General features: G+C 38.3%; 1 protein-coding gene across 2 annotated transcripts; it reads left to right on the top strand.

Moving 5' to 3' along the window:
* The first annotated feature begins 1,761 nt into the window (after positions 1–1,761).
* On the top strand, positions 1,762–24,674 carry LOC103698227 (nucleoporin protein Ndc1-Nup protein). 2 transcript variants are annotated; one of them, XM_039122175.3, is made up of 5 exons: positions 1,766–2,439; positions 3,517–3,741; positions 4,001–4,067; positions 4,155–4,384; positions 23,757–24,674. In XM_039122175.3, exons 1-5 carry the CDS (start codon positions 1,915–1,917, stop codon positions 24,228–24,230), a joined length of 1,521 nt encoding a protein of 506 aa, XP_038978103.2. In that variant the 5' UTR covers positions 1,766–1,914; the 3' UTR covers positions 24,231–24,674. The 2 variants fall into 2 exon arrangements, with proteins under 2 accessions (XP_038978102.2, XP_038978103.2); XM_039122174.3 differs by having other exon boundaries at positions 1,762–2,439; positions 4,001–4,384.

The raw sequence follows: 24,674 nt of genomic DNA, 5'->3' as shown, positions 1-24,674 counted from the left end.
CTGAAATTAAAACTATAATAATTAAAAAGATTAAACAAGTAAAATACTTTTCTATAATACTTGATTGCACTCCTGATGCAAGCCATCAAGAACAAATGACTCTAGTTTTAAGATGTGTAGATACTACAACAAGTCCAGTAAAAGTAGAAGAATATTTTTTAGAATTTTTAGAAATAGATGATACAACTGAAAAAGGTCTTTTTAGTGAACTTATAAATATACTAGAAAAACATAAACTTGAGGTTAATGATATAAGAGGACAAGGGTATGACAACGGATCTAATATGAAAGGAAAACATCAAGGTGTACAAAGAAGATTATTAGATATAAATCCTAGAGCGTTTTACACACCATGTGGATGTCATAACTTAAATTTAGTATTATGTGATACCGCTAACTCATGTCCTAAGGCTATATCTTTTTTTGGAGTGATACAACGAATTTATACCTTATTTTCTTCTTCTACAAAACGATGGAAAATTTTACAAAATAATGTATCCACATTAACTCTTAAACCCTTATCACAAACGCATTGGGAAAGTCGTATTGAAAGTATCAAAGCAATTAAAAACCAAGCTCCTAAAATAAGAGATGCCTTAATTCAATTAGCAGAAACTAGCGAAGATCCTAAAACAAAAAGAGTGAAGCCATATGCTTAGCTACATATGAGATTGAAAATTTTGAATTCCTATTAGGCATGAATATTTGGTATGATATATTGTTTGCTGTTAATTCAGTTAGTAAAAACTTACAATCTGAAGATATGCATATTGATGTTGCTATAAATAAATTAAAAGATCTTCTTTCTTATTTGAAAAATTATAGAGAAAATGGATTCATGACCGCTTTGATTTCATCTAAAGAAACTGCAATTGAAATGAAAATAGAACCTACATTTCGTGAAAAACGTGTGATCCGTAGGAAAAAACAATTTGATGAAAATAGTGATGATGAGATAGAAAGATCAACCGAAGAATCTTTTAGAATTGATTACTTTTTATATATAGTAGATCAAGCTATTTCTTCAATTCAAAATATGTTTGAACAATTCACCATATATGAAGATATTTTTAGTTTTTTGTTTAATTTTAGAAAGTTTAAATCTTTGAATGAAGAGGAGTTGAAAAAGTATTGCCTTAATCTTGAAAACTTTTTAAAGCATGGTGAAAATTCTTATATTGATGGTCTTGATCTGTTTTCAGAGTTAAAAGTTTTAAAAGAAGTTTTACAAATAGAAACTAGTACCCTTATTGATATTTTAAGTTTTATAAAAAAAACAGATTCTTTTCCAAATGCATGCATTGCTTACAGGATATTGTTAACAATACCTGTAACAGTTGCTTCTGCTGAAAGAAGTTTTTCAAAATTAAAGTTGATAAAATCTTATTTACGGTCAACTATGTCGCAAGAAAGATTAAATGGATTAGCTATATTATCGATTGAAAATAGTATTTTAATGAATCTTGAGTACAAAAGTTTGATTAGTAATTTTGCATCTCAAAAAGCTAGGTGAATTATTTTTAAATAAAATTTTTAAATATTTTATATTTATTGGGCTGCCCCTGTGGAACTCAACTGTTGCTGCTTCTCCTGAGCTTCAGAATTTTTTATTTATTCCAGGATCATATAATATATCCATCCTTTAAAAAAAAAAAAATAACCGGTTAATCACCACCTTTTCAACCGAACAAACTATGTTGTGCGGACACCGTCGCAACGCAGTCTCAATATATCGGACCCTTGCCAGCGACCATCCAGGCACCCCAAGCCTTATTTTAAAATTTAAACGGGGTGAGAGCATCGGCGTCTGGTCAAGAGACGACATTGTGATGGAGCCCGTCTCGCTTGCCGCCTACTCCTAATTCCTAAAACCCCCAAAGCAAGGCCCTTCTCTTTCTCCTCTTCTCCTCCGCCATGTCTTCCCCCTACGTCGTCGTCAAGAACCGGTGGCTAGGGTTCCTCATCTGGCAGTCCATCGCCTCCACCACCGTCTACCTCTCCACCTCCCTCCTCCTCCTCCTCCACCGGCCCTCCCCCCTCGCCATCCTCTCCTTCCTCGCCTTCCACCTCTCCCTCCTCCTCCTCACCCTCTCCCTCTTCCTCCTCTCCTCCCCCCACCCCGACCCCTCGGCCTCCCTCCCCGAGCTCGCGGCCGCCCTCCTCCGTGCTTCCCTCTGCTCCCTCGTCGGCGGCTTCTCCCACCCCTCCTCCACCCCCGATGCTCGCCGCCGCGCCAGGAGGGCCCTGGCATCGGCGCTGTTCTTGGTGATTTGCGCCGTCTCGGGGTTTCTCTCGGTGGCGGCGGTGTGCGGGGAGAGGGAGCTGCTTTACGGATTGAGGCTGGTCGGGTTGGGGCTGAGAGGGTCGATCTTTGGATTGGTTTATGGCCTGCATTATGTTTTCAGGAAAAGGTGGATCCTTAAGTTTCCAATCATTCAGGTGAGCGTGGAAACTATCTATCTGTTTTTGTAGCATATATCTTTGTTTCTTCTTTTGCCATTTCCCTTACTCTTATTGGTTACTTTATTTTTTTTTTTTTTGGTTGGTTGTCGGTGGGGGGGGGGGGGGGGGGGGGGGGAGAGGGAGAGGGGGGTTATGGTAGAAGAAACTCTTGAGTTGATACTTAGATGACAGTATATGAGTTTTTATGATTTGTGCGAGTTTAGGGTTTAAGGTGGTACAGGAAACTACATTTCACCGTGCAGAACTAAGTTTTATTCATTGTGGTGCGAAATGCTTCATATGCTTTTATCATATGATGCTCACGTTTCCTAGGAAAGAGAATAGCTTTCTGGAGATAGAGTGTTCCGGTGACCTGAGCTGATATCTGGTCTTAGTAGTGAGGAGAGGTTATTGGAATATCAGATTAGATATCTAATGCACATCTATATATTTAGAAGTTGGAACTAATGCATCAAGAATTTCAAGTTTCAGTTCCAAATATTTGGCTTGATTTCAGTTGATATTGTTACAAGCTATCAGAAGTGCATTTAAGCTAACATGATTTTGGTACAATTAACCAGTTCTATCTTATGTGTTGCTACAAAGAAAAGAAGAGAAAAGGAAGGCTAAAATAAGAATACTCGAGCTGTAATTTTGATCCCAAGACTACATTCTATAGCACCACCTTCATGCACAAAGCAAGGCTTCTTCCATTACTTAATATCACTTATTTTATGTGCATTACTTGTCTTTTCTCCATGCTTTCCAGAATTAGCCATAAGTTGAAGAAGTTAATAATCAATGCCAAGAAGAAAATCTCTCCAAGAATAATCCAAAAGGATGAATAGACTAAAATAGAAAAAATAATTAGCTTCACTTTGGTCCAATAACATTTGGAAGCAATAAGTTGATGATTACTTAACTGCAGGATTATATGATAAATTCTCAATGATGATGCTTACCCTTTAATTTGCAATATTGGAAGCTTTAGCTCAAGGTGCTCCTTATGATGCATCTGCTAAATAATATGTATTATCTTAGTTTGGCTGTTCTCTCAACTGGTTACATCTGCAGCGACCTCTTTTCTACAGCTTCAAAATGGGGATTTCATCGTCATTTAAACGAGCTCTAAAGGTGTCAATTCAGGCATTCTTCTGTTCGAGCCTGTTGATGCTGTTTTTGCCGGATCAGTTTAAATACACAAACACAATGAGAAAATATATTATGCAGCAGATCAAATTTTACATTGGGACATTTGCTATTTCTTTCTGCTGGGAAATAAGTCACCACTTGCTCCAGGTTAGCTCTTTCAAAATTTATTTAGACTGATCTGTTTTATGTATATGACCCTGATCAGACTTTCCATCCCCTCTTTTTACTATTCGTTGATCACCACCCCATGCTTCTTTTCATTGCTTTCCATTTTCATTGCTAAAGTTATGCTTTCATCTTGTTATCAGTTTGACTTTATATTTCATCTTGGTGAATGTACTGTGACATGTCTTCTTTTTGTTTTCCTTTTTACATATCATGTAAAGCTTCTGCTGTGATGTTTTAGGTGGTACATACAAGGAGGTGTATATTTGCACCACCACAGGGATCAGCTGCTGCAGAAACAAACCCAAGTGAAACTCTCCTTGAAACTTTGGAGCAGAGCAGTCCAAGATCGCTTCTGCAATATCTTGCTTATCTTGATTTATGCATGGTTGCAGAGAACAATGTTGAACCTTGGCGTCGAGCTGCTGTTTTTGAAGAAACTGGTGAAACCTACAGAAGAGTTGTAAATATGTGCTTGAGGCCTCTTGAACAGCTAACATCAAGGATTGCTGAGGGTTTGGAAGCTTTTCCTGTGGACAAATCAGATTTCTTGTCCCAACAATTAAATTCACCAGCAACTATTCAAGGGGACTCAAAGCTTAATGAAGCTTTTGATGACTCCCAGGTACTTTGCTTAATTTGGATGTATAACTTCTGACTTCTGAATTTTCTCTCTTACTTGTTGCTTATCGACAATCCTTTGGATGCATCTAATTGGAGGAAGAACAAAAGCTCATTTCATAAAAATGTGGATGACACAACCTTTTCAATTTAGTCTTCCTAGTATAACACGTCCAACATTCAAACATGTTGATTGTTATAGTTTGTTTTCAATTATCAAGAATATGGAATCACTTGGACATTGCTGTGAACATAATATCTGTTTTTGAAAGAAAACAAATTGTGTTATTGGTTAAAAATGATTTAAAATAACCAGAAACTTCACTAAACATAACTTTTTAGTAGGTAAATGAAGTGGTAGATTCAATGTACGCCATTTGGGTACCAGGCCCCATACCAGTGCTACTCTGTTACTATGTCGGTACATCTGGCACGGAGGTTGTTTGGCGTATCGACTGTACCAGTACTGAAACAGATGGTACGGTATGTCTATACCGTCCGGTTTGGTACGGTATGGCATAACTTGGGTAGATTCTTTAGTTACTAGAAGGGAATGTGGTTGTGGTAGAAGATTTGGGCTTAAAATAAATTCAATAAGTCGGTGCAAGGATGAGTTTTTGGAGAGATTCTAAAGTGGTTTGCCACCTTAGATGGAAGACTCCTACTAAGGTAGGCATCTAACTTGGGAAATCAGAGATATAGTCCTTAACTTCAGCTCGTGATGTCTCTTTTAGATGAATTAGGAGTCATTGGTTCTAAGTCTCCTATTCTTAGTTGATTGATGTCTATAGCAACGTTGTTTCTAACTTAGATGCTCTAAGGGGCTTTTTGGTTGGCTGCAATTGGACCCGGATGCGAGTCGAGCTGCAGCTATGGCTCAGCCCAGTTGTTTGGCAGGCTGCAACTCCATTGAGCACTGTAACTCGAGCTGCTGGAAGGCTGCAGTTCAGAGCTGATTTGCGGCAACTTGACTTGTCGCCAAAATGAGCATGGGTCGAGCTATAACAACTCAATGCTTATACAGGCTTCTGAGATATATAGGTAAAAGATCACCATGCTTCTTGATCTCGAACAAAGCTCCATTCAAGATTCCCTCCCCAAACCTCGATCCTTCTCTCCTATCAAAGAGGTATCTCTTCTCTTCCTCACCGTCATTGATAGGGGCATCAACAATTTCAAGTTCCAGACCTTGCCTTTTATATTTTGTCTCCTCACCTCAGCCTCCTTAGGGAGACAATCCTCTCTCTCGGCCATAGCATGATCCTGCTCGCACCATGATCCAACTCCAAAGCCCTCGTTGCCCTCCATCTTCCTATTAGCTGCATCTGTGCTGTTTTCACCTCTCCATTCGAGACAGCTCCAACCAAGATCTCCTCTCAGGGTTCAAGATCAAGGTTTTTACCAGCTAGGACAAGGGCTTCCAGTATCCTTGCTGTGATTAAGAAATATGCAATATTTTGGTGGGGTTTCTTATGATTTCATGTTGGGGAAGAAAGGTGAAGTCTAGATCTAACATCTCCTTAAGAATGGGGATCCACATGGTGCTGTTGTGGTGGGTGGAGAAGAGAATTAAAAGAAAAAGTAATTCATTTTATGAAGGGGAGGAGGACTAGAAAAGAATTCTAGTCATAGTTGGAGAAGAGAACTGAAAGAACAGGTTATTGGTTTTGGAGAGGCCTTTTTCATGATGAAGATTGTTCTGGAAAGAGGAGAAGCTAAACACCACTTCTCTTGTAGGGTGAAAATATTTCTTACAAGTGCATTTAACCAAACAAATGAAAAGTAGTTGCAATTTGTATCCAGTCAAACATAGTATTGAAAAGTTACATGCAGCTCGAATTGCTGCAATACCAGCTACAAGCAGCTCTGCAGTGTATCTTCAACTGCGGGGAGCCAAACAGTCTCTAAGCGATGGAAAGATCAAGGTCAGCTGAACTTGGCAGGATGACTTGCCAAATTTACCATGTTTGGCATGATGTCCTTTTGTTAACCAGGCTAGACATGCCTCCCTTGTTTTCCTACAGTTAATGATATTAATTAAAGTTCATGTACTATTATTGTGATGGGAAAATATAACCTACAAGATCCATAAAAGATCATCAACTATCACTCAATAAGACAGTAGGCCTGACACAGTGATTCCTAGCATTCCTCATTTTTTGGGGCTTGATTTCCCACATGTATGATAATTTTTCCTTTGCCAGCATTGATTAACTTCTTAAGCCGCCTAAGATTATTAGAGTTCTGTTAGAGGTGTGAATTCGTAGATATGTCCCTTATCTTTCTTCCAAATACTTGACATTCATTTGCTTTCTTCCAAATAGTAGATATTAGCGTAATTAGTTTGTTTGTTTCATGCTACATAACCTATCAATGTGCAATTCAAACTTACGTTTTTGCAGATAGAAATGCAATTTAAAAAGTTGGTTCTCAATGTTTAATATTTCATAGTTGGTTGGTCAATTTTTAATATTTCATATTTAGTATCAACCAAGCTTGATAAACTTGGATTTGGTTTTAGTTTCAGTCGGGCCTGTTGAGTTTCGATTTTAGTACTTCTGTATCTAGCTTCTAGGATTCAGCCAATCTGAAAAATTTGAAATAATCATGAAAGTAAGATAAATAAAGCAAACCAAGGAAACATATATTTAGATGCATTATTTTGAAAAAAATATTAAAATTAAATGACTTTAGAAAAGTTATTAAGAACATATATTTAGATTCATTGTTTTTTACATTTAGGTGTGTTGTTCTGAAAAAATATTAAAAATTAATGATGTCAGAAAACTGTATTGCATTCAATTGTTTAATAGCAATTTAATTCTTATTACATCAAACAATTTAAATATCTGTAAAAGAAAATGCATCAACATGGATTGCATATGAATATGAAACTTGATTTGATACTTTACTATCATATCAAGCACAAGTACCAACATTTAACTTGTAGTCTATTATGTATGAAAAGGAATGCAATTAGATACAAATGAAGCACACTATTCCCAGTGCTTGATTGACTTAAAAAAAGTAGTTTTTTTCTCCAATATTTAGAAAAGTCGACCTTTCTGTTCAACTCTTTATTGCCAAACTATTAAATGCTTTAAATTTCATTACAAATTCTAAAATTTTATATTTTTAAATGAAAAAAGTACTTAAAGTTCAGATTTATCATCCATGAGTAAGTATTCTTCAACTCAAAAAATGAAAACTTTATTCAAAATGGACACTTTTTAGTCAGATTTACTTAACAGAGAAATGTCCCTGAAATTACACCTAAATACCAGCATAATGAATAAAGACAATATCCACAACTAGTTCTGGTCGATTTTAGCTGAAGCCACTGAAATGGGATTGGAGCTGGTTGGTTTCAGCTCAGACAGATTAGAACTGAGTTTCAGGGTTCATCTTGGTTCTAGTGGAAACCAATTCATTATTTATTTATTTATTTATTTTTGTTGCCTAAGGAGACAACTCAAGAAGAGGGGTGAATTGGGTTTTAATTAAATATTGATCAATTAAAAATAAGGTTAGTGATTAACTAAATATATTGCCAGAGAATTAGTTAGATCACTAGATGCAATGAGTAAAGAGAGTGAGAGAGACAAGATGCAATACAAACACAGAAAGATTTATAGTGGTTCGGAGCCAACTCTCGCTCCTACGTTTGCTCCCCAAGCCGCACTTGGGAGTTCACTATAATTCCTAGGATTACAGCCGGTTGTTTTACAAGCTCACAAACTAACTTGTTTTCACGAGGTAACAACGAACTCGGTCGGTTTTGACAAGCTCACCGACTAGAACCAAACGATTGTTTTTCCGGGGTCACAATCAAACCCAGTTGGTTTGCCCCGGTACACCAACCACAACCTTACACTGTTGGTTTTATCTTTGGCTCACCAACAAACCTTACAACCTTTGATTCAATCTCCTATTGAATCAAGTATACAAAATAAGAGTTTAAAGTTCACAGGAAGAAACTTCTAAAAAGCAAGTGTGAAACAATATAAACAAAGTTGAGTTAGAAGCCCTCAAACAGATTTTAGATGAGGAAGTGGGGGTTTCTCGATTTCTGAGTCTCCTCTTGAATGTGCCGAAGGATGGAGGACAGTAGTAGAGCCTTGAATGCGAAGGAAGCACTTTTTTTCTTGAATGCGAAGGAAGCACTTTTTTGGTTGAGTTGAATGCACTTCTTCCTTCTTTTTTTTGGATTCACTTTTTGGAAGCCCTTAGTGGTTGAAATGTTTTAATGCTCAAATGGATTAGCTCTTTTGTTGTCTACTACAGTTCACTCAGGCTATTTAAATGGTTCCTTTCGAAAACTAGCCGTTAGAGAGTGATTTGGAGCCGTTCTGTTCCGTCTGCACATCCTGACAATGGATCCGTTGGGTCGGAGTCGACTCGTGCGATATGGAGTCGACTCGGCTGTTACTGGAGTCGAGTCGCGCTTTATTGGAGACGACTCGCCCGCTGTTCCAGATTTGAATTAAAGTGCATGCCTCGTCCTGGGGTCGACTCGGACCAAACTGGAGTCGACTCGCCAACAGCTGGAGACGACTCGGGCAGGGGTCGGCTCGTTCTCAGAGTTCCAGAAACTCAACTTTCTGTTTTTCTTCCTTGAGTCGACTCGGGTTTACTTGGAGTCGACTCGGCTGACTTGAGAGGCGACTCGAGATCTTCAGGAGACATCTCGTTCTCAGAGACCGCAAAAATTGATTCTTTGTCTTTTGAACTGATCTGCCTCGGAGTCGACTCGGGCCTTGTTGGAGTCGACTCGGCTAACTTGGTCGACTCTGAAACACTTAGAGTCGATTCGTTCACAGGGTCTCCGAAACTGAGTCTCTGCCTTTCAGACTGTTTTTCCCTGGGAGTCGATTCGAACAAACTGGGAGTCGACTCGCAACCTTCTGGAGTCGACTCGGTAACAGGGTCTAAAATCCATCGTTCTGTCTTTCTGTCTGTTACCCTTTGGAGTCGACTCGGGACCATCTGGAGTCGACTCGCCAAGCATCGGAGTCGACTCGTTAACAGGGTCCAAAAATCATCGTTCTTTCTTTCTGTCTGTTCTCAGTCGGAGTCGATTTGAGCTTGTGCCAGAAACTCAAAGTGTGCAGGAGTCGACTCGCAAGGCTCAGGAGTCGACTCGTGATTCAGACTTTGGTTCAAATAGAGTTCAATACTTAACCAAAATATCTTGAACCAAAGCCCAAGGTACTTAGACAGAAATTCACAAAGATTTACCTGAAACACTAGATTGAATTCATTAGAACAACATAAAACATACTCAAATGCTTTGAGCTCATCAATATCAATTAGGGGTTTACTCAATCACTCCACAATCTTCTCTTTTTTGATGATGACAAAACATTGAGTATTTGTAAAGTGAATTTCTCATTCAAGAAGTGATTCGTAGTAAAGTTTTGAAATGAATTCAAATGTCTAGTCATTTAGTGTATCCAAAATTGAAAGGTATGAGTCAGTAAACTTTGAAATTAAAGCTCCTTCTTTTATTTAGAATTATATAAGCCTTCAAATCATGCAATCAATTGTTTGGCTTATGCGTCTTTAATGAATTTGCTTTCTTAGAATTTTAGATTCTCCCCCTCAGCATGTGCATTCAATTTTGTTTGAATTTTGCTCGAGTTTTCTGAATTTTCTTTTAATGTTTTAAACTTGAGCTTAAGTTCTTAATTATAGAAGGGAAAATCTGACGATTTGTTCTTGAATATGATTCAACTAATCTCCGAATATCCCTTGAACAGATTCTGGAGATTACTCCTTGAGGAGCCCCAACAGAGAGATAATGAGCCTCGAGGTATCGAATCCACTGAGAACAAATCTCATTTTGCTTAAAGGTTTTCTTGTTTAGTGATTCCCTTTACATACAATATCTCATATGTTCTTCCCCTTTTTGTCATCATGGCAAAAAGGTGAAGTATCAAAGAATCAATGTAGACAATGCTCATAACACAGAAAGCACAATGTACACAAGTTTTTAGAAAAAGACTTCAATTCATTTTAAGTATTACAAAATTTGAGTACAATGATTGAAAGTCCAAAAGGATTTTAAATGATAACAAAAACAAAATACAAGTCTAAGGACGTCTAGAAGAAAAAGATGAAGCTCCCAGATTTCTTCGCTGACACTGCAAAACCAAACTAATTCCTTCAGAGACATTCCCCAGTTGCGCAATTATTTCTGAAGTAGTCCTAGCTCGAGTCTGGGTCAGTTGGGTTACGCTTTCGTTGATTGTATCAAGCTTATCTATCATTGCGTTTGCAACCCTTTCTGCTCCTTGATTCAGGTTTAGTAGCTCGTGACCTCACCGAGTCTTGCATTTGTTTGATAGCTTCCTGAATTTCGGAGAATCTCATATACTGACCCTGAATTAGATTCCTCAGACTGGACAGCTCCTCTTTGACTTCAGTTACCATGACAGACACTACTACTGTGGAGGGGGTCAACTCAGTGGAGGGTGTACTGGTGGTTCCTCTGAGTTCTCTTACAATGTCATCCCTCAAAGCTCTAAGCTGCTCAGGACTAATTCATACTTCTAGAGGCTGCTGAGGTGGTGGCACTGTGGATGAAGGTCTAGCAGAGGACGAAGGGCCGACAGTGGATGAAGGGCCAGTAGTGGATGGGAAGGTGGGAGGATTTGCGGAGATGTCCTTGCCATGGTCAGAGGTGGGAGAGTGAGGAGCAGTGGGGTCAGATGGTATGGAGGTAGAGGATTTTCTAACCCATGTACCCTCAACCTTGTGGAAACCCATTCGGTGAAGAGTTCCCTCGCCCATATGGTCAGTGAAACGGAGTGAACGAGAGGGTTCCCCCTCAGGGATGGGAACCTCTAACTCCCTAAAGATCAATGTGAAGAGTATACCGTAGGGTAGACTCAATCTAGGTTTATCTAGGGGTTCACTAATATAACTGTAAATGAGTTTTGGGAAGTTGAGAGGGACTTCATGTAAGATATTGAACATTAAGGCTAAGTCTTTTTCAGAAATGAAATCAAATCTACCGGTTTTGGAAAAGAGGGTGCGAGAGATGATACTAAGTAGGAGGCGCATTTCAGCGGAGAGCTGATTTGCAAAAACCTCCTCAATGGGCGATTAGGGTACTCTCCCTAGGATGGCCGTAAGGGTCTTAGACCTATCGGTGGGGTGAGTGGGAGCTATCCCCTCTCGAGAGAGGTGGAGGACTCGTGCAATGAGGTCCTCCGAAATGCAGATAGGGATGTTGGCTACCCTTCTTTGAATACCACCGCCACCCCGTGTGATGGTGCCATAGAATTCCCGGACTAACCCGGGATAGGTAGGAAGGTCAAGGGATCAAAAATACTCTAAGCCCTGAACCCTAAGACGATACCCTAGAGTGAATCTTTCACGGGAGAGGAAGTCAAAATCGACCTTCCTCCTGGTAGAGACGATCCTTCCGGCGCACGAACGCGAGGGAATCGACCGAGGCGGAGAGGAAACCGGAGGTGGTGACCTTACGGGTTCATTCCGCGCCTTGGACCGTCTCTCGGCACCTCTCGCTGCAAGATGTCTCTTCTGGCTAGGGACGACTTTCTTAGGCATCTTGACCTACCCAAGGACGGAGAGACGTGAAAAGGGAGGAAAAAAAATCGAGGAGAAGTGGAGAGAGAAGGCGGAGACGATCGGGGGAGACGACTCGAGGGTTTTGGAACAGTGACGGCCGGAAAGAAAGATTGGGAAAAGTCATTTCGTTTAGGGTTAAAAGACGGATTCCCGACTTCGAGTCGACTCCTGAAAATTCGCGAGTCGACTCGCCCACGAGTCGACTCTCAGAATCATCCGAGTCGACTCGAGCTCTGGTACATAACCAAAATCTCAGTTAATACCGTGCCAAAAGAGAGATATGGTAGTCTTTAGAGCTCAAGGAATGATATGATGATCATAAACGTGGAATACTATATCAAACGTAAATTAATGATCAAAATCAATGAATGAGAGAAAAGAATCAAAGAAATGGATCAATCACTCCTAACCCTCTTCTGAGAGTACAAAATCGATCTTCACTCGAGGGTTTTGTGAAGATATCAGCAAGTTGATCATCAGTACAAACAAATTCAAGCATCACATCACCATTTAACACATGATCTCTTATGAAGTGATGTCTTATCTCAATGTGTTTAGTTCTTGAGTGCTGAATTGGATTTTTAGTTAGATTTATGGCACTTGCATTATCACAGTTTATGGGAATCTTATCTTGCTTAATGCCATAATCTTCAAGTTGTTGCTTGATCCACAAGATTTGAGTACAACAACTCTCGGCAGCAACATATTCGGCCTCCGCCGTACATAGTGCAACCTAGTTTTGTTTTTTGCTAAACCATGAGATTAAATTTTCTCCTAAGAATTGACATGATCCGTTGGTGCTTTTTCTATCAAGTTTACAACCAGCAAAATCAGAATCAGTGTATCCTATTTAGTTTATGCTTGATTTTTTAGAGTACCACAATCCTATATATTTTGTTCCTATTAAATATTAAAAGATTCTTTTAACTGCAATTAGGTGTGATTCCTTAGGATTAGATTGATATCTAGCACACATGCATACACTAAACATGATATCAGGTCTATTTGCTGTAAGATATAATAATGATTCGATCATACCTCTATACAGCTTTTGATCTACTGACTTATCTATTCGTCTTTGTCTAGTTTGCATGATGAGCTCATGAGAGTGCCAATTGACTTGTTTCCATCCATATCAAACTTCTTTAGCATTTCCTTGATGTACTTAGCTTGATTGATAAAAATTTCTTTCTTAGATTGTTTGATTTGAAGTTCGAGGAAGTAGTTCAACTCTCCCATCATGCTCATCTCAAATTCACTTTGCATTAATTCAGCAAACTCTTCGCAAAAACGATTGTTAGTAGCACCGAAAATAATATCATCTACATAAATTTGCACTACTAACATATCTTTGTTTTTCCTTTTCAAAAACAAGGTTGTATCAACATTCCCTCTAGAAAATTCATGGTCTAATAGAAATTTGCTAAGCCTTTCATACCATGCTCTAGGGGCTTGTTTTAGACCATAAAGTGCTTTATTTAATTTGTAAACATGGTTGGGGTATTGATGATTTTCAAAACTAGAAGGTTGTTCTACATAAACCTCCTAATTAATATACCCATTCAAGAAAGCACTTTTTACATCCATTTGAAATAATTTGAAATCTTTGAAACATGCAAATGCTAGTAACAGTCTAATTGCTTCAAGTCTAGCCACAGGAGCAAAGGTCTCATCAAAATCTATACCTTCTTGATTATAGCCCTTTGCTACTAGTCTAGCCTTGTTCCTAACCACTACTCCATTTTCATCAAGCTTATTTTTGTACACCCATTTAGTTCCAATTATTGAGTATTCAGAGGATCTTTCAACTAAGTTCCATACTTTGTTTCTTTTAAATTGGTTTAGTTCCTCTTGCATAGCATTTATCCAATTTACATCATTATCAGCTTCTTCAATGTTTTTAAGTTCTAAATGTGAAACAAATGCAAGATGATTATTTAAGTTTCTAAGAGAGGCTCTAGTTCTAACAGGTTGAGATGGATCATCTAAGATTAACTCTTTAGGATAACCGTGAGCATACCTCCAAGCCTTTGTAAGTCCATGTCAGCAATTATCTCTTGACTTGTTGAAGTCTATTCAATTTGCTTCGGTTCATCCTCTTGTAAGATCATGTCATCCATCTTTTCCTCAAGTATCCCTGCATCATCATCAAAAGCTACTCTCTTGCTAGAGGAAGCATCATTAGTCTCATCAAAAACAACATGAATAGATTCTTCAATAACAAGAGTTCTTTTGTTGAAGATTCTATATGCTCTACTTGATGTAGAATATCCCAAAAAGATACCTTCATCAGATTTGGAATCAAATTTACCTAAGTTATCTTTGCCATTATTATGAATGAAGCACCTACAACCAAAAACATGAAAGTAGTTTACTTTGGGCTTTCTATCTCTCCAAAGTTCATAAGGTGTTTTCTTTATAATTGGTCTCAATAGAACTCTATTTAGAATATAACATGATGTGTTAATAGCTTCACCCCAAAAATACTTTGCAACATCACTTTCACACAACATGGTCCTAGCCATTTCCTCTAGGGTTCTATTCTTTCTTTCCACCATTCCATTTTGTTGTGGAGTCCTAGGTGCAGAAAAATTATGAGTTATCCCCTTTTTACTACAAAATTTTTCAAATAGATGATTTTCAAATTCCATTCCATGATCACTCCTAATAGCTATAACTGAAGTATTTTTTGCGTTAGTTACTTTCTTATGGAATTTCTTAAACACTGAAAATGCTTCATCTTTATGAGCTAAAACATAACCCATGTATATCTAGAAAAATCATCTACTATGACAAGACCATACTTGTTTCCACCAAGGCTTGTGGTCCTAGTTGGTCCAAAAAGATCCATGTGAAGTAGCTCAAAGGGTCTAGTAGTAGAGACATAATTTATAGATTTAAAAGAACTTCTAGATTGTTTGCCAAATTGACACGCTCTACAAATTTATTTTTCTCAAATTTCAGCTTTGGCAAACCAATCACAGAATATCTTTTAATTAATTTAGATAGTGTGTCCATGCTTGCGTAACCTAATTTACGATGCCATAACCAACTTGCCTCATTAAGCTTAGTATCATTAGCTACTAAGCAGCGGCTGTTTTTAGCAAGATCATCAAGATCTACTACATAAATATTGCCACGTCTTAGTCTTTTGAAAACTAAGCTATTATCAATTGAATTGGTTATGATGCACATAGATGGCTTAAACAAAACATCAAAACCTCTATCGCATAATTGACTAACGCTAAATAAGTTATGCTTGAGACCATCTACAAACCGAACATTATCAACAAAGGTAGAAGGTGTGATTTGTATTTTACCGATACCAATGATGTGACCTTGGTTAGTCTCCAAAAGTCACCGTACCTCTTTTCTAAGACTCTAAGGTGAAGAATTGCTCCTTGTCACCCGTCATGTGTCTTGAGAGCCACTATCCAAGTACCAACAATGTTTATTGAGCTTAGCTGCAAGACACTCCTACACAAGGAAATCATACAGTCTTAGGTACCCAAGTTTTTTTGGGTCCTTCAAGGTTAGTTATGTTAGTTTCTTTTGGAATCCAAACTTTTTTAATTTTTCTTTTAGCTTTTGTTTTTCTATAGTTACACATATTAGCTTTATGTTCTACTCTATCACAACAAAAAAAGGTTACATCTTTAGCTTTACTTTCACCGGCTTTTACAAAGAAGTTTTTAAGAAATTTTTGCTTATTATTAGGCTTATATCCTAACCCGGCTCTATTAAACCCAGCTCTTTGACTATTAAGGATCATTTCTAGTTTTTCAGAGCTATAAGTAAATTTCTCAACAATGGGTTTATATTTTTCAAGTTCTTTAGTTAATTTTAAGTTTTCTTCACTCAATGATTTAACATTAGTAATTGAATTATCTTTTAAAGTATGATTACTGTTTTTAAGTTTTGAAATTTTCTTAGTTAGTCTTTCATTATCTTTAATTAAGGAATCAGTTTTTTGAGTTAGCAATTGGTTGCTTGTTTTAAGTTTTAAGTTTTCTTTGACAATAGAGTCCTTATCCTTATTCAATTTATCATTTTTATGAATGTAAGATTGATTAGTTAGCTTTAATTCTTTGTTTTTAAAGTTTATTGTACTATATTCATCCATTAGTTCATTAAATACATCATATAATTTTTCAAAGGTAAAATCTAAATGAGTTTCAGATATTACCTCATTTTCGTTTGCCATAAAGCAGAAATTGGTCTTCTTCTCTTGTTCCTCTTCCGATAATGATGATGACTTATCAGAGTCAGTCCAGGTGGTGATAAGGGCCTTTTTCTTCTTGTACTTGTTGCTCTTTTTCCGCAAGGGGCAGTCGGCTCTAAAATGACCCGGCTTTTTGCATTCGTAGCATCCGATTCCCTCACTTTCACTTTCCTTACTTTTATCCTTATTGAAGGAACTCGAGGGAACTCTCTTCTTATGGAAGGGCTTCTTTTTATTGATGAATCTTCTGAATTTTCGCATAAGAAGAGCTTCTTCATCTTACTCATTGTCTTCTTCTTCATTGCTGCTACTGCAAGATAGATCTTTGTTAGAAGAAGTAGACTTGAGGGCAATTATCTTTTTTTTATGGGAGGATTCTTCTTCGCTGTGTTGTTTCATTGTGAGCTCATGTGTCATAAGAGATTCAAGAAGCTCCTCGAGTGGCAGCTTGTTCAAGTCTTTTGCTTCTTAGATTGCCGTGACATTGGCTTCCCATGACCTTGGTAAAGAGCGAAGAATTTTTCTGACAAGATCACTGTTAGTGTAACTTTTGCCAAGGCTTTTTAAGCCGTTGACAATATCAGTAAATCTGGTGAACATGCAAGAGATGGTTTCATTAGATTCCATTTTAAATAGTTCATATTTATGGATTAGCATGTTAATTTTAGATTCTTTGACTTGATTTGTGCCCTCGTGGGTCACTTCAAGTCTATCCCAAATCTCTTTTGCAGAATTACAAGTAGAGATTCTATTGAATTTATTAGGGTCCAAGGCATAATAGAGAACATTCATTGCTTTGGCATTTAGTTGTGCCTTCCTTCTATCGTTATCATCCCAATCTTTTTTAAGTTTGGGTATAGCAATGTTATCAACATAGATAGAAGGAACATATGATCCATTACCTATGATGCTCCAAACATCATAATCTTAAGCTTGGATAAATATCCTCATTCTAGCCTTCCAATAGGAATAGTTAGCTCCATTGAACAATGGAGGCCTATTGGTGGATTGCCCCTAACTAAGGGAAGATCCAAAAGGGGTTGTCATTTTAATCTTTTACTTTTTTTAAGGATTGGAATACCAATCGATATGAAAGCACCTGCTCTGATACCACTTGTTGCCCAAGAAGACAACCCAAGAGGGGGGTGAATTGGATTTTAATTAAATATTGATCAATTAAAAATAAGGTTAGTGATTAACTAAATATATTGCCAGAGAATTAGTTAGATCACTAGATGCAATGAGTGAAGAGAGTGAGAGAGACAAGATGCAATACAAACACAGAAAGATTTATAGTGGTTCGGAGCCAACTCTCGCTCCTACGTTTGCTCCCCAAGCCGTACTTGGGAGTTCACTATAATCCCTAGGATTACAGCCGGTTGTTTTACAAGCTCACAACCTAACTTGTTGTTTTCACTAGTTAACAACGAACTCGGTCGGTTTTGACAGGCTCACTGACTAGAACCAAACGATTGTTTTTTCGGGATCACAATCAAACTCAGTTGGTTTTTCCCGGTACACCAACCACAACCTTACACTGTTGGTTTTATCTTTGGCTCACCAACAAACCTTACAACCCTTGATTCAATCTCCTAATTGAATCAAGTATACAAAATAAGAGTTTAAAGTTCACAGGAAGAAACTTCTAAAAAACAAGTGTGAAACAATATAAACAAAGTTGAGTTGGAAGCCCTCAAACAGATTTTAGATGAGGAAGTGGGGGCTTCTCGATTTCTGAGTCTCCTCTTGAATGTGCCGAAGGATGGGGGACAGTAGTAGAGCCTTGAATGCGAAGGAAGCACTTTTTTTCTTAAATGTGAAGGAAGCACTTTTTTGGTTGAGTTGAATGCACTTCTTCCTTCTTTTTTTTGGATTCACTCTTTGGAAGCCCTTAGTGGTTGAAATGCTTTAATGCTCAAATGGATTAGCTCTCTTGTTGTCTACTACTGTTCACTCAGGCTATTTAAATGGTTCCTTTCGAAAACTAGCCGTTAGAGAGTGATTTGGAGCCGTTCTGTCCCGTCTGCACATCTTGACAATGTATCCGTTGGGATCGGAGTCGACTCGTGCGATATGGAGTCGACTCGGCTGTTACTGGAGTCGACTCGCGCGTTACTGGAGACGACTCGTCCGCTGTTCCAGATTTGAATTAAAGTGCATGCATCGTCCTGGGGTCGACTCGGACCAAACTGGAGTCGACTCGCCAACAGCTGGAGACGACTCGGGCACTTAGGGGTCGGCTCGTTCTCAGGGTTCCAGAAACTCAACTTTCTGTTTTTCTTCCTCGAGTCGATTCGGGTTTACTTGGAGTCGACTCGGCTGACTTGAGAGGCGACTTGAGATCTTCAGGAGACGTCTCGTTCTCAGAGACCGCAAAAACTGATTCTCTGTCTTTTGAACTGATCTGCCTCGGAGTCGACTCGGGCCTTGTTGGAGTCGACTCGGCTAACTTGGAGGTCGACTCTGAAACACTTAGAGTCGACTCGTTCACAGGATTTCCGAAATTAAGTCTCTGCCTTTCAGACTGTTTTCCTCTGGGAGTCGACTCGGACAAACTGGGAGTCGACTCGCCAAGCGTCGGAGTCGTCTTGCAACCTTCTGGAGTCGACTCGGTAACAGGGTCTAAAATTCATTGTTCTGTCTTTCTGTCTGTTACCCTTTGGAGTCGACTCGCCAAGCATCGGAATCGACTCGCAACCTTTTGGAGTCGACTCGTTAACAGGGTCCAAAAATCATCGTTCTGTCTTTCTGTCTGTTTTCAGTCGGAGTCGACTTGGAGAGTCCCGGAGTCGACTCGAGCTTGTGCCAGAAACTCAAAGTGTGCAGGAGTCGACTCGCAAGGTTCAGGAGTCGACTCGTGATTCAGACTTTGGTTCAAATAGAGTTTAATACTTAGCCAAAATATCTTGAACCAAAGCCCGAGGTACTTAGACAGAAATTCACAAAGATTTATCTGAAACACTAGATTGAATTCATTAGAACAACATAAAACATACTCAAATGCTTTGAGCTCATCAAAATCAATTAGGGGTTTACTCAATCATTCCACAATTTTCTTTTTTTATTTTTGGGGTGGGGGGAGGGGTCTCAGTTTTGATTCTGCCTAAATAAATTGGATTTGTTTTTGGATGAAACATCAATCCTTGGTTTGAGAACTAGAATAAATTTCTATTAGGAATGATAGCCAGTGTAGAAGAACTGATCTCAATAACAGATGACTGCTTTTGTTTTCTGGATTCATTTCTTATGTCAAATGATAAGCATGAATTATGTTCAGGTATGTCCTATGATATGATAGCTTTAAGATATCTGGAATTTTACAGAGTTAACCTTTTCAAAATGTTCGATAATTTTGGGGCTTTTGAAAGATATTTTGATGAAGAAGAAAAATATAGCCTACAAGGAGTAGATTGAGCCCCCCTTGGTCCCTAGAAAGATCTGTTTTGTGAGTTCTGTACTGGAATCTTATCAGTAGTTGAACGAGCTACATTCAATTGTTGTCTTGGTAGTTGGTGTTTGTTGTGATACTAATCTTCATTATTAGTCTCATATTAGTAGTACAACTACATAATATGTACTTGATAATAGGTTTTTCATCAGACAATTGAATAATTCATTGAACCATAACAAAATCTATTCTTTTTAGCTTTTCTGTCATGAGTTCAAATGGTCCTTGGATTGCTTCTCCATGGAAAGACAGCGACCTCGAGGCATGAGTGTTGTGGCAAGATCAGTACCAAGATCTGTGATACCATTGGTGTTTCAAAAGATGATATGGGTAAGGGTTTTTTTAATGGTGTCAAAGAGAGTTTTCCTACAAGGAATAAAGATTGAACCCGGCCTATTGGCCCTAAGTTTGCAGCTCTTGAATGTTGGAGACAATGGAGACATCCGAATGTGCTGTACTGTAGAATTTGGAGCAAGTCCCAAAGGAGTTCGGAAAGAGAAGTCACTTTAATATATCACCCTTTGCCAAGAATAAGGAATAACATTTTTCTTGGGTTTTGAGGCAAATTTGGATGCTATTGAGCAAAGTATGCTGTATAGGCCCGAATCAGGTGGTACGGAGCGTATCGTACCGGTTCGGTACCGATATTTGCAGCTCTTGAATGTTGGAGACTTGAGACATCCGAATGTGCTGTACTGTAGAATTTGAAACAAGTCCCAAGGAGTTCGGAAAGAGAAGTTACGTTAATATATCACCCTTTGCCAAGAATAAGGAATAACATTTTTCTTGGTTTTTGAGGAAAATATGGATGCTGTTGAGCAAAGTATGCTGTACCGGCCCGAATCAGGTGGTATGGAGCGTACCGTACTGGTTCGGTACCAGTATTCGGTACGGTGCATACCCTACCGGTTCGGTACCCGTATCCGATACAGGTGGCGTACCGATACTCGGTATGCTAAAGAATTTCATTCTATACTGACACTATGCTTGTGTGGCACCGGTATGGAGTCCGGTACCGAGACGGCAAATCTCGCTGTTAAGTCTATAGAGGTAGGATCCACTAGGAGAATGCCAAATGAAGTCAGGTCTTTGAAGCACAGAAATAGAGAGTAGACACCTCTCTGCCAACCATTAAAAAGCTATGGAAAACTCTTTGTGATGATAGGCAATCTCAATGATAAGAAGGGAAAAAAAGATAATGGTCTAACAATATACTGCAAAATATAATAAAAGTTTGGATGTATGTATGTATTAGCTTATATTAGCTTCTGTTTTTTCTTCAAATTATCTTAATAACTGAAGTTTTGACTGAGACATCGAAACTCAGATGAAAATAACTCTAAGTACTAAACCGAAAACTCAACAAGCCTGAATTGAATCCAAGAACAGCATTGAATTTTTGAACTTTGGCTACAATGGTGTTCCTTATATTAGTAGACCAGTGCTTCAATAGATGCCCTAGGCAGATGCCAAGGCGGTGGCCCTAGGTGGCATCACATAATTGTCATCTTAGTGTTCTATAACATGCTTGAGCATAAAGGATGAAATTGATTTCTGAATTTGTGCATGATGTCAGTGAGTTGGTACTTCTTGCTGGCATCTTTGTTAATGTGTTGTGTTTCAGTTTGGGGATTATGACTATCTTTTAAGCTCTCTCTTTGTTATTGCTGTCATATTTGCCTCACTTGGTGCCTGACTAGCTGCTTGCTTAGTATGGGTTGGGCAGTCTTGTGATGGCCGGCTTACCACATACAATCTCCTTAAACATTATTAAAATCTTGGCTGTGATATATTATGTTGGCAATTTCCAGTTTGCTAGGTGAATGAAAAGGTGGTGGCCCTGGGTGGCATCACATAATTGTCATCTTAGTGTTCTATAACATGCTTGAGCCTAAAGGATGAAATTGATTTCTGAATTTGTGCATGATGTCAGTGAGTTGGTACTTGTTGCTGGCATCTTTGTTAATGTGTTGTGTTTCAGTTTGGGGATTATGACTATCTGTTTAGCTTTCTCTTTGTTATTGCTGTCATATTTGCCTCACTTGGTGCCTGACTAGGTGCTTGCTTAGTATGGGTTGGGCAGTCTTGTGATGGCCGGCTTACCACCTACAGTCTCCATAAACATTACTAAAATCTTGGCTGGGATATATTATGTTGGCAATTTCCAGTTTGCTAGGTGAATGAAAAGACCACCGTTGTTCACAAGATGTTCTGAATGCATTTTTTATCCAAAAAAGCATAAAATGCCAGCTACAATGCTTATTTTGACAAAGGCCCATACAAAAACTGCATCACATGATGATCATCAGAAAAATATAAAGACTATATATAAAATTGCTTAGGAAAGTTGATTTCTAAAAAACAAAAATTGACATTTTTGTGCCACAAAAACATATTCTCCTTCATAAACATTGTTCAAGTAGGCATTGAACAAGGGAGTAGTATGAGGTGTTGCCAAATTGTAATCGGAATTGTTTTTGAAGCAGTTAAACCATAGAGGTCTTGTATCTATGCTTGATTTATTCAACTTCCTCTGGATACAGCATATTCTGCTTTTGATCAAGCCATCAAGGCCTTTGACAGCAAGAAGAATAGTTGATAAATGAACAAAAAGGAGAGAAAGTCCCATCATTTCTTGGTAGTTAAGAGCTTGGGAGGATAGTAGTTGAAGATTAGTTGTATTATATCTTAGTGGACATCGTCTAATATATTGGAATAATCCATTGGTTACAAGAAAATTCTCAGCTTTTTCCTAGCAGGGTGTAAGTCTCAGTCTACCATGCTATTTGCCCTTTTGTAGAGCCAATCACAAATTCTTGCTAACATGGTTCTATAGATAAGCACTTTGGATAAAGTTGGTTCTTATATAATTCTCTAGTTAATATCTTAAAATATTTTGCATCATGTCATATTCCCTTTGTAACTTCTATCTATTTCAAATTTTATTTCATTTACAAAATTTCATGCACTTTAAATGTAATGAAGTTAATTTTTTATATATTTTGTCATTTGAGAGATTTGGGCCCAAATAAGCCAGATTGGTTGTCTTTTGTTTAGTAGTGGGCTTCGAGTGAAGCTTCATTGTGTTTAAAAGGTGTGTTTGCAATATTAAGCCATGCTTAGCACAGAATTCAACAAAATCCCATCTTTGTCTCCTTTTTACCTCCCTTTTACATGCAAATCAGAAGAGTTTTTTCTTTTTTTTTTGGCTTGGCTTCTAAGCTTTGCCTATTTCTTTCTTTCTTCTAGGACAAATTTGAAACAATAAGCTTGATCCTTTTAGACAAAGTGTCATTTAATAGCTTGATGCAGGAACAAAGTATTCAGTTTCATCCTTGTCATTAACCCTCTGATCTTAATTTGCTAGTTTATTCATCAGATTGTCCTTTTAAGCTATTTGGGCAGAAGTATTAAATTCTCTCAACATACGGTATTATGCCCACACACTTAGAGCCTTGTGAGTAGATTGGAAGAAACAAAATAACCTGGTTTTCCAAGTATTAGTGGCAGCATATTATGTTCCTTCTGGAAACAAAGAAAGTCCTGAATTTTCTATAATCGGATACAATCAGACAACTTCCTCTTGTTTCTAAGTTATGGAACCTCATTGGGGATGTAAATTGTTAATATTGTGTGCTTTTCCTTATCTTCTATGTTCTATTTTTTCGATTGTAATTTCTCTTCTCACTAATAAATTTGTGTGGGTTTGCCTCCAATAAAAAAAGGAGCAGCCTGATATTACATTGTTATTTATATCTTCTATTCTGATACACAAATATATTACTGAAGTGAGCAGTTTAAAGTCTAACTGAATCTTTTCATAACTTTTTACGCCCCAGCTAACCATTTGTCAGAATTGTTTGACCTCTTTTTGGGTTCAGTTATCCTCCAGGAGTTGAATTTTTGATGTAAATACAGTTTCAAGTAACAATTGCAATATAATTGATTTGCTTTATTAACTTAGGAAACTTGTGTATTTGCAATAAGATAATGCCTTTTTTGGGTTAGGATCCACAAGGATTAGCTGCCTCTTATTTCTGTTATTTGGAAGTTTCCTATGCTTATTCTTATGTCTGTTTGTGAGGCTAATTCTCTTCGGTTCTGCAACAGCTGTGCACGTGGTGTGCAAGGACACTAGCAACATTGACTGCACGATCCCACTGGGAGGATAGATATGGGGTTGCTCAGCTCACAGGTTGCAACAGTGCTGTGGTCTCGACTTTGTTGTCTTGCCTGCTAGCTGTTGAGGCTTGTCTAGGGAAGAAGACCAACCCACAGCCTGCACACCTGATGGGTCCTGCAAGCATCAGGTGGGCTACAGTCAACACAGGCAGAAAAGATGGAGTGACTGCAATTACGAGTAAAAAGAGAGGTGCTGCGCTGCATGCTAAAGCTTATACCATGGCTGATGTCCTTAGAACATCGGTTTATCAAATAATTTCCACTTTCCAGGCTGATATGCAGGCAAATGCAAAAGCTTCAGTCTTGGAGAAGAATTGGATCGGTGAGGGAAAGCCTCTATATGGTGCCCGTGAGATCCTCGTACAGAAGCTGGGTCTGTTTCTGGACTTCTGTGCTGTCTGAGTTTTTGCATTTAGCCACTTTCTCTATTTGTGCCTTTAGAGAGTTGAAGTGGTTTGGAGGAAAAAGGTTAATTTGCTGAGGTATTGGATTTTGTGTGTATCAAGGGGAGAGCTTGTTGTTATGAGACCTTGTGTTCAAGTATTGGTGGCTTGCATTGATGGTGACTGTAAATGGAAAAGAGCATTCTGCTGAGTAGCACTTTACAGGGTTAAATTTTCTGGGATTGGCCTAGTATTGTTAAAATTTTACTATGAGGTGAATGCTTTTTGAGTTGTAAGCATTTCTAGTAGCACCATTGCTACCTCGAGATACAATTCCATGCATCTTTGTTTTTTTTTTATTTTTTGGGTATGGACTGTATATCAGTTAAAAATATAGTGCCAGCTTGCACTGTTACTCCAGCAGTCATTAAGTTCTGATTCCAATTGACTGGTTTATGGTTCA

The sequence above is a fragment of the Phoenix dactylifera genome, chromosome 3 (genome assembly GCF_051530095.1).
Source record: "Phoenix dactylifera cultivar Ajwa chromosome 3, Ajwa_hap1_PhDact_Kaust_v1.1, whole genome shotgun sequence".
Lineage (NCBI taxonomy): Eukaryota > Viridiplantae > Streptophyta > Magnoliopsida > Arecales > Arecaceae > Phoenix > Phoenix dactylifera.
The sequence above is the reverse complement of the archived record's forward strand: the minus strand, read 5'-3'. Positions and strand labels throughout refer to the sequence as shown.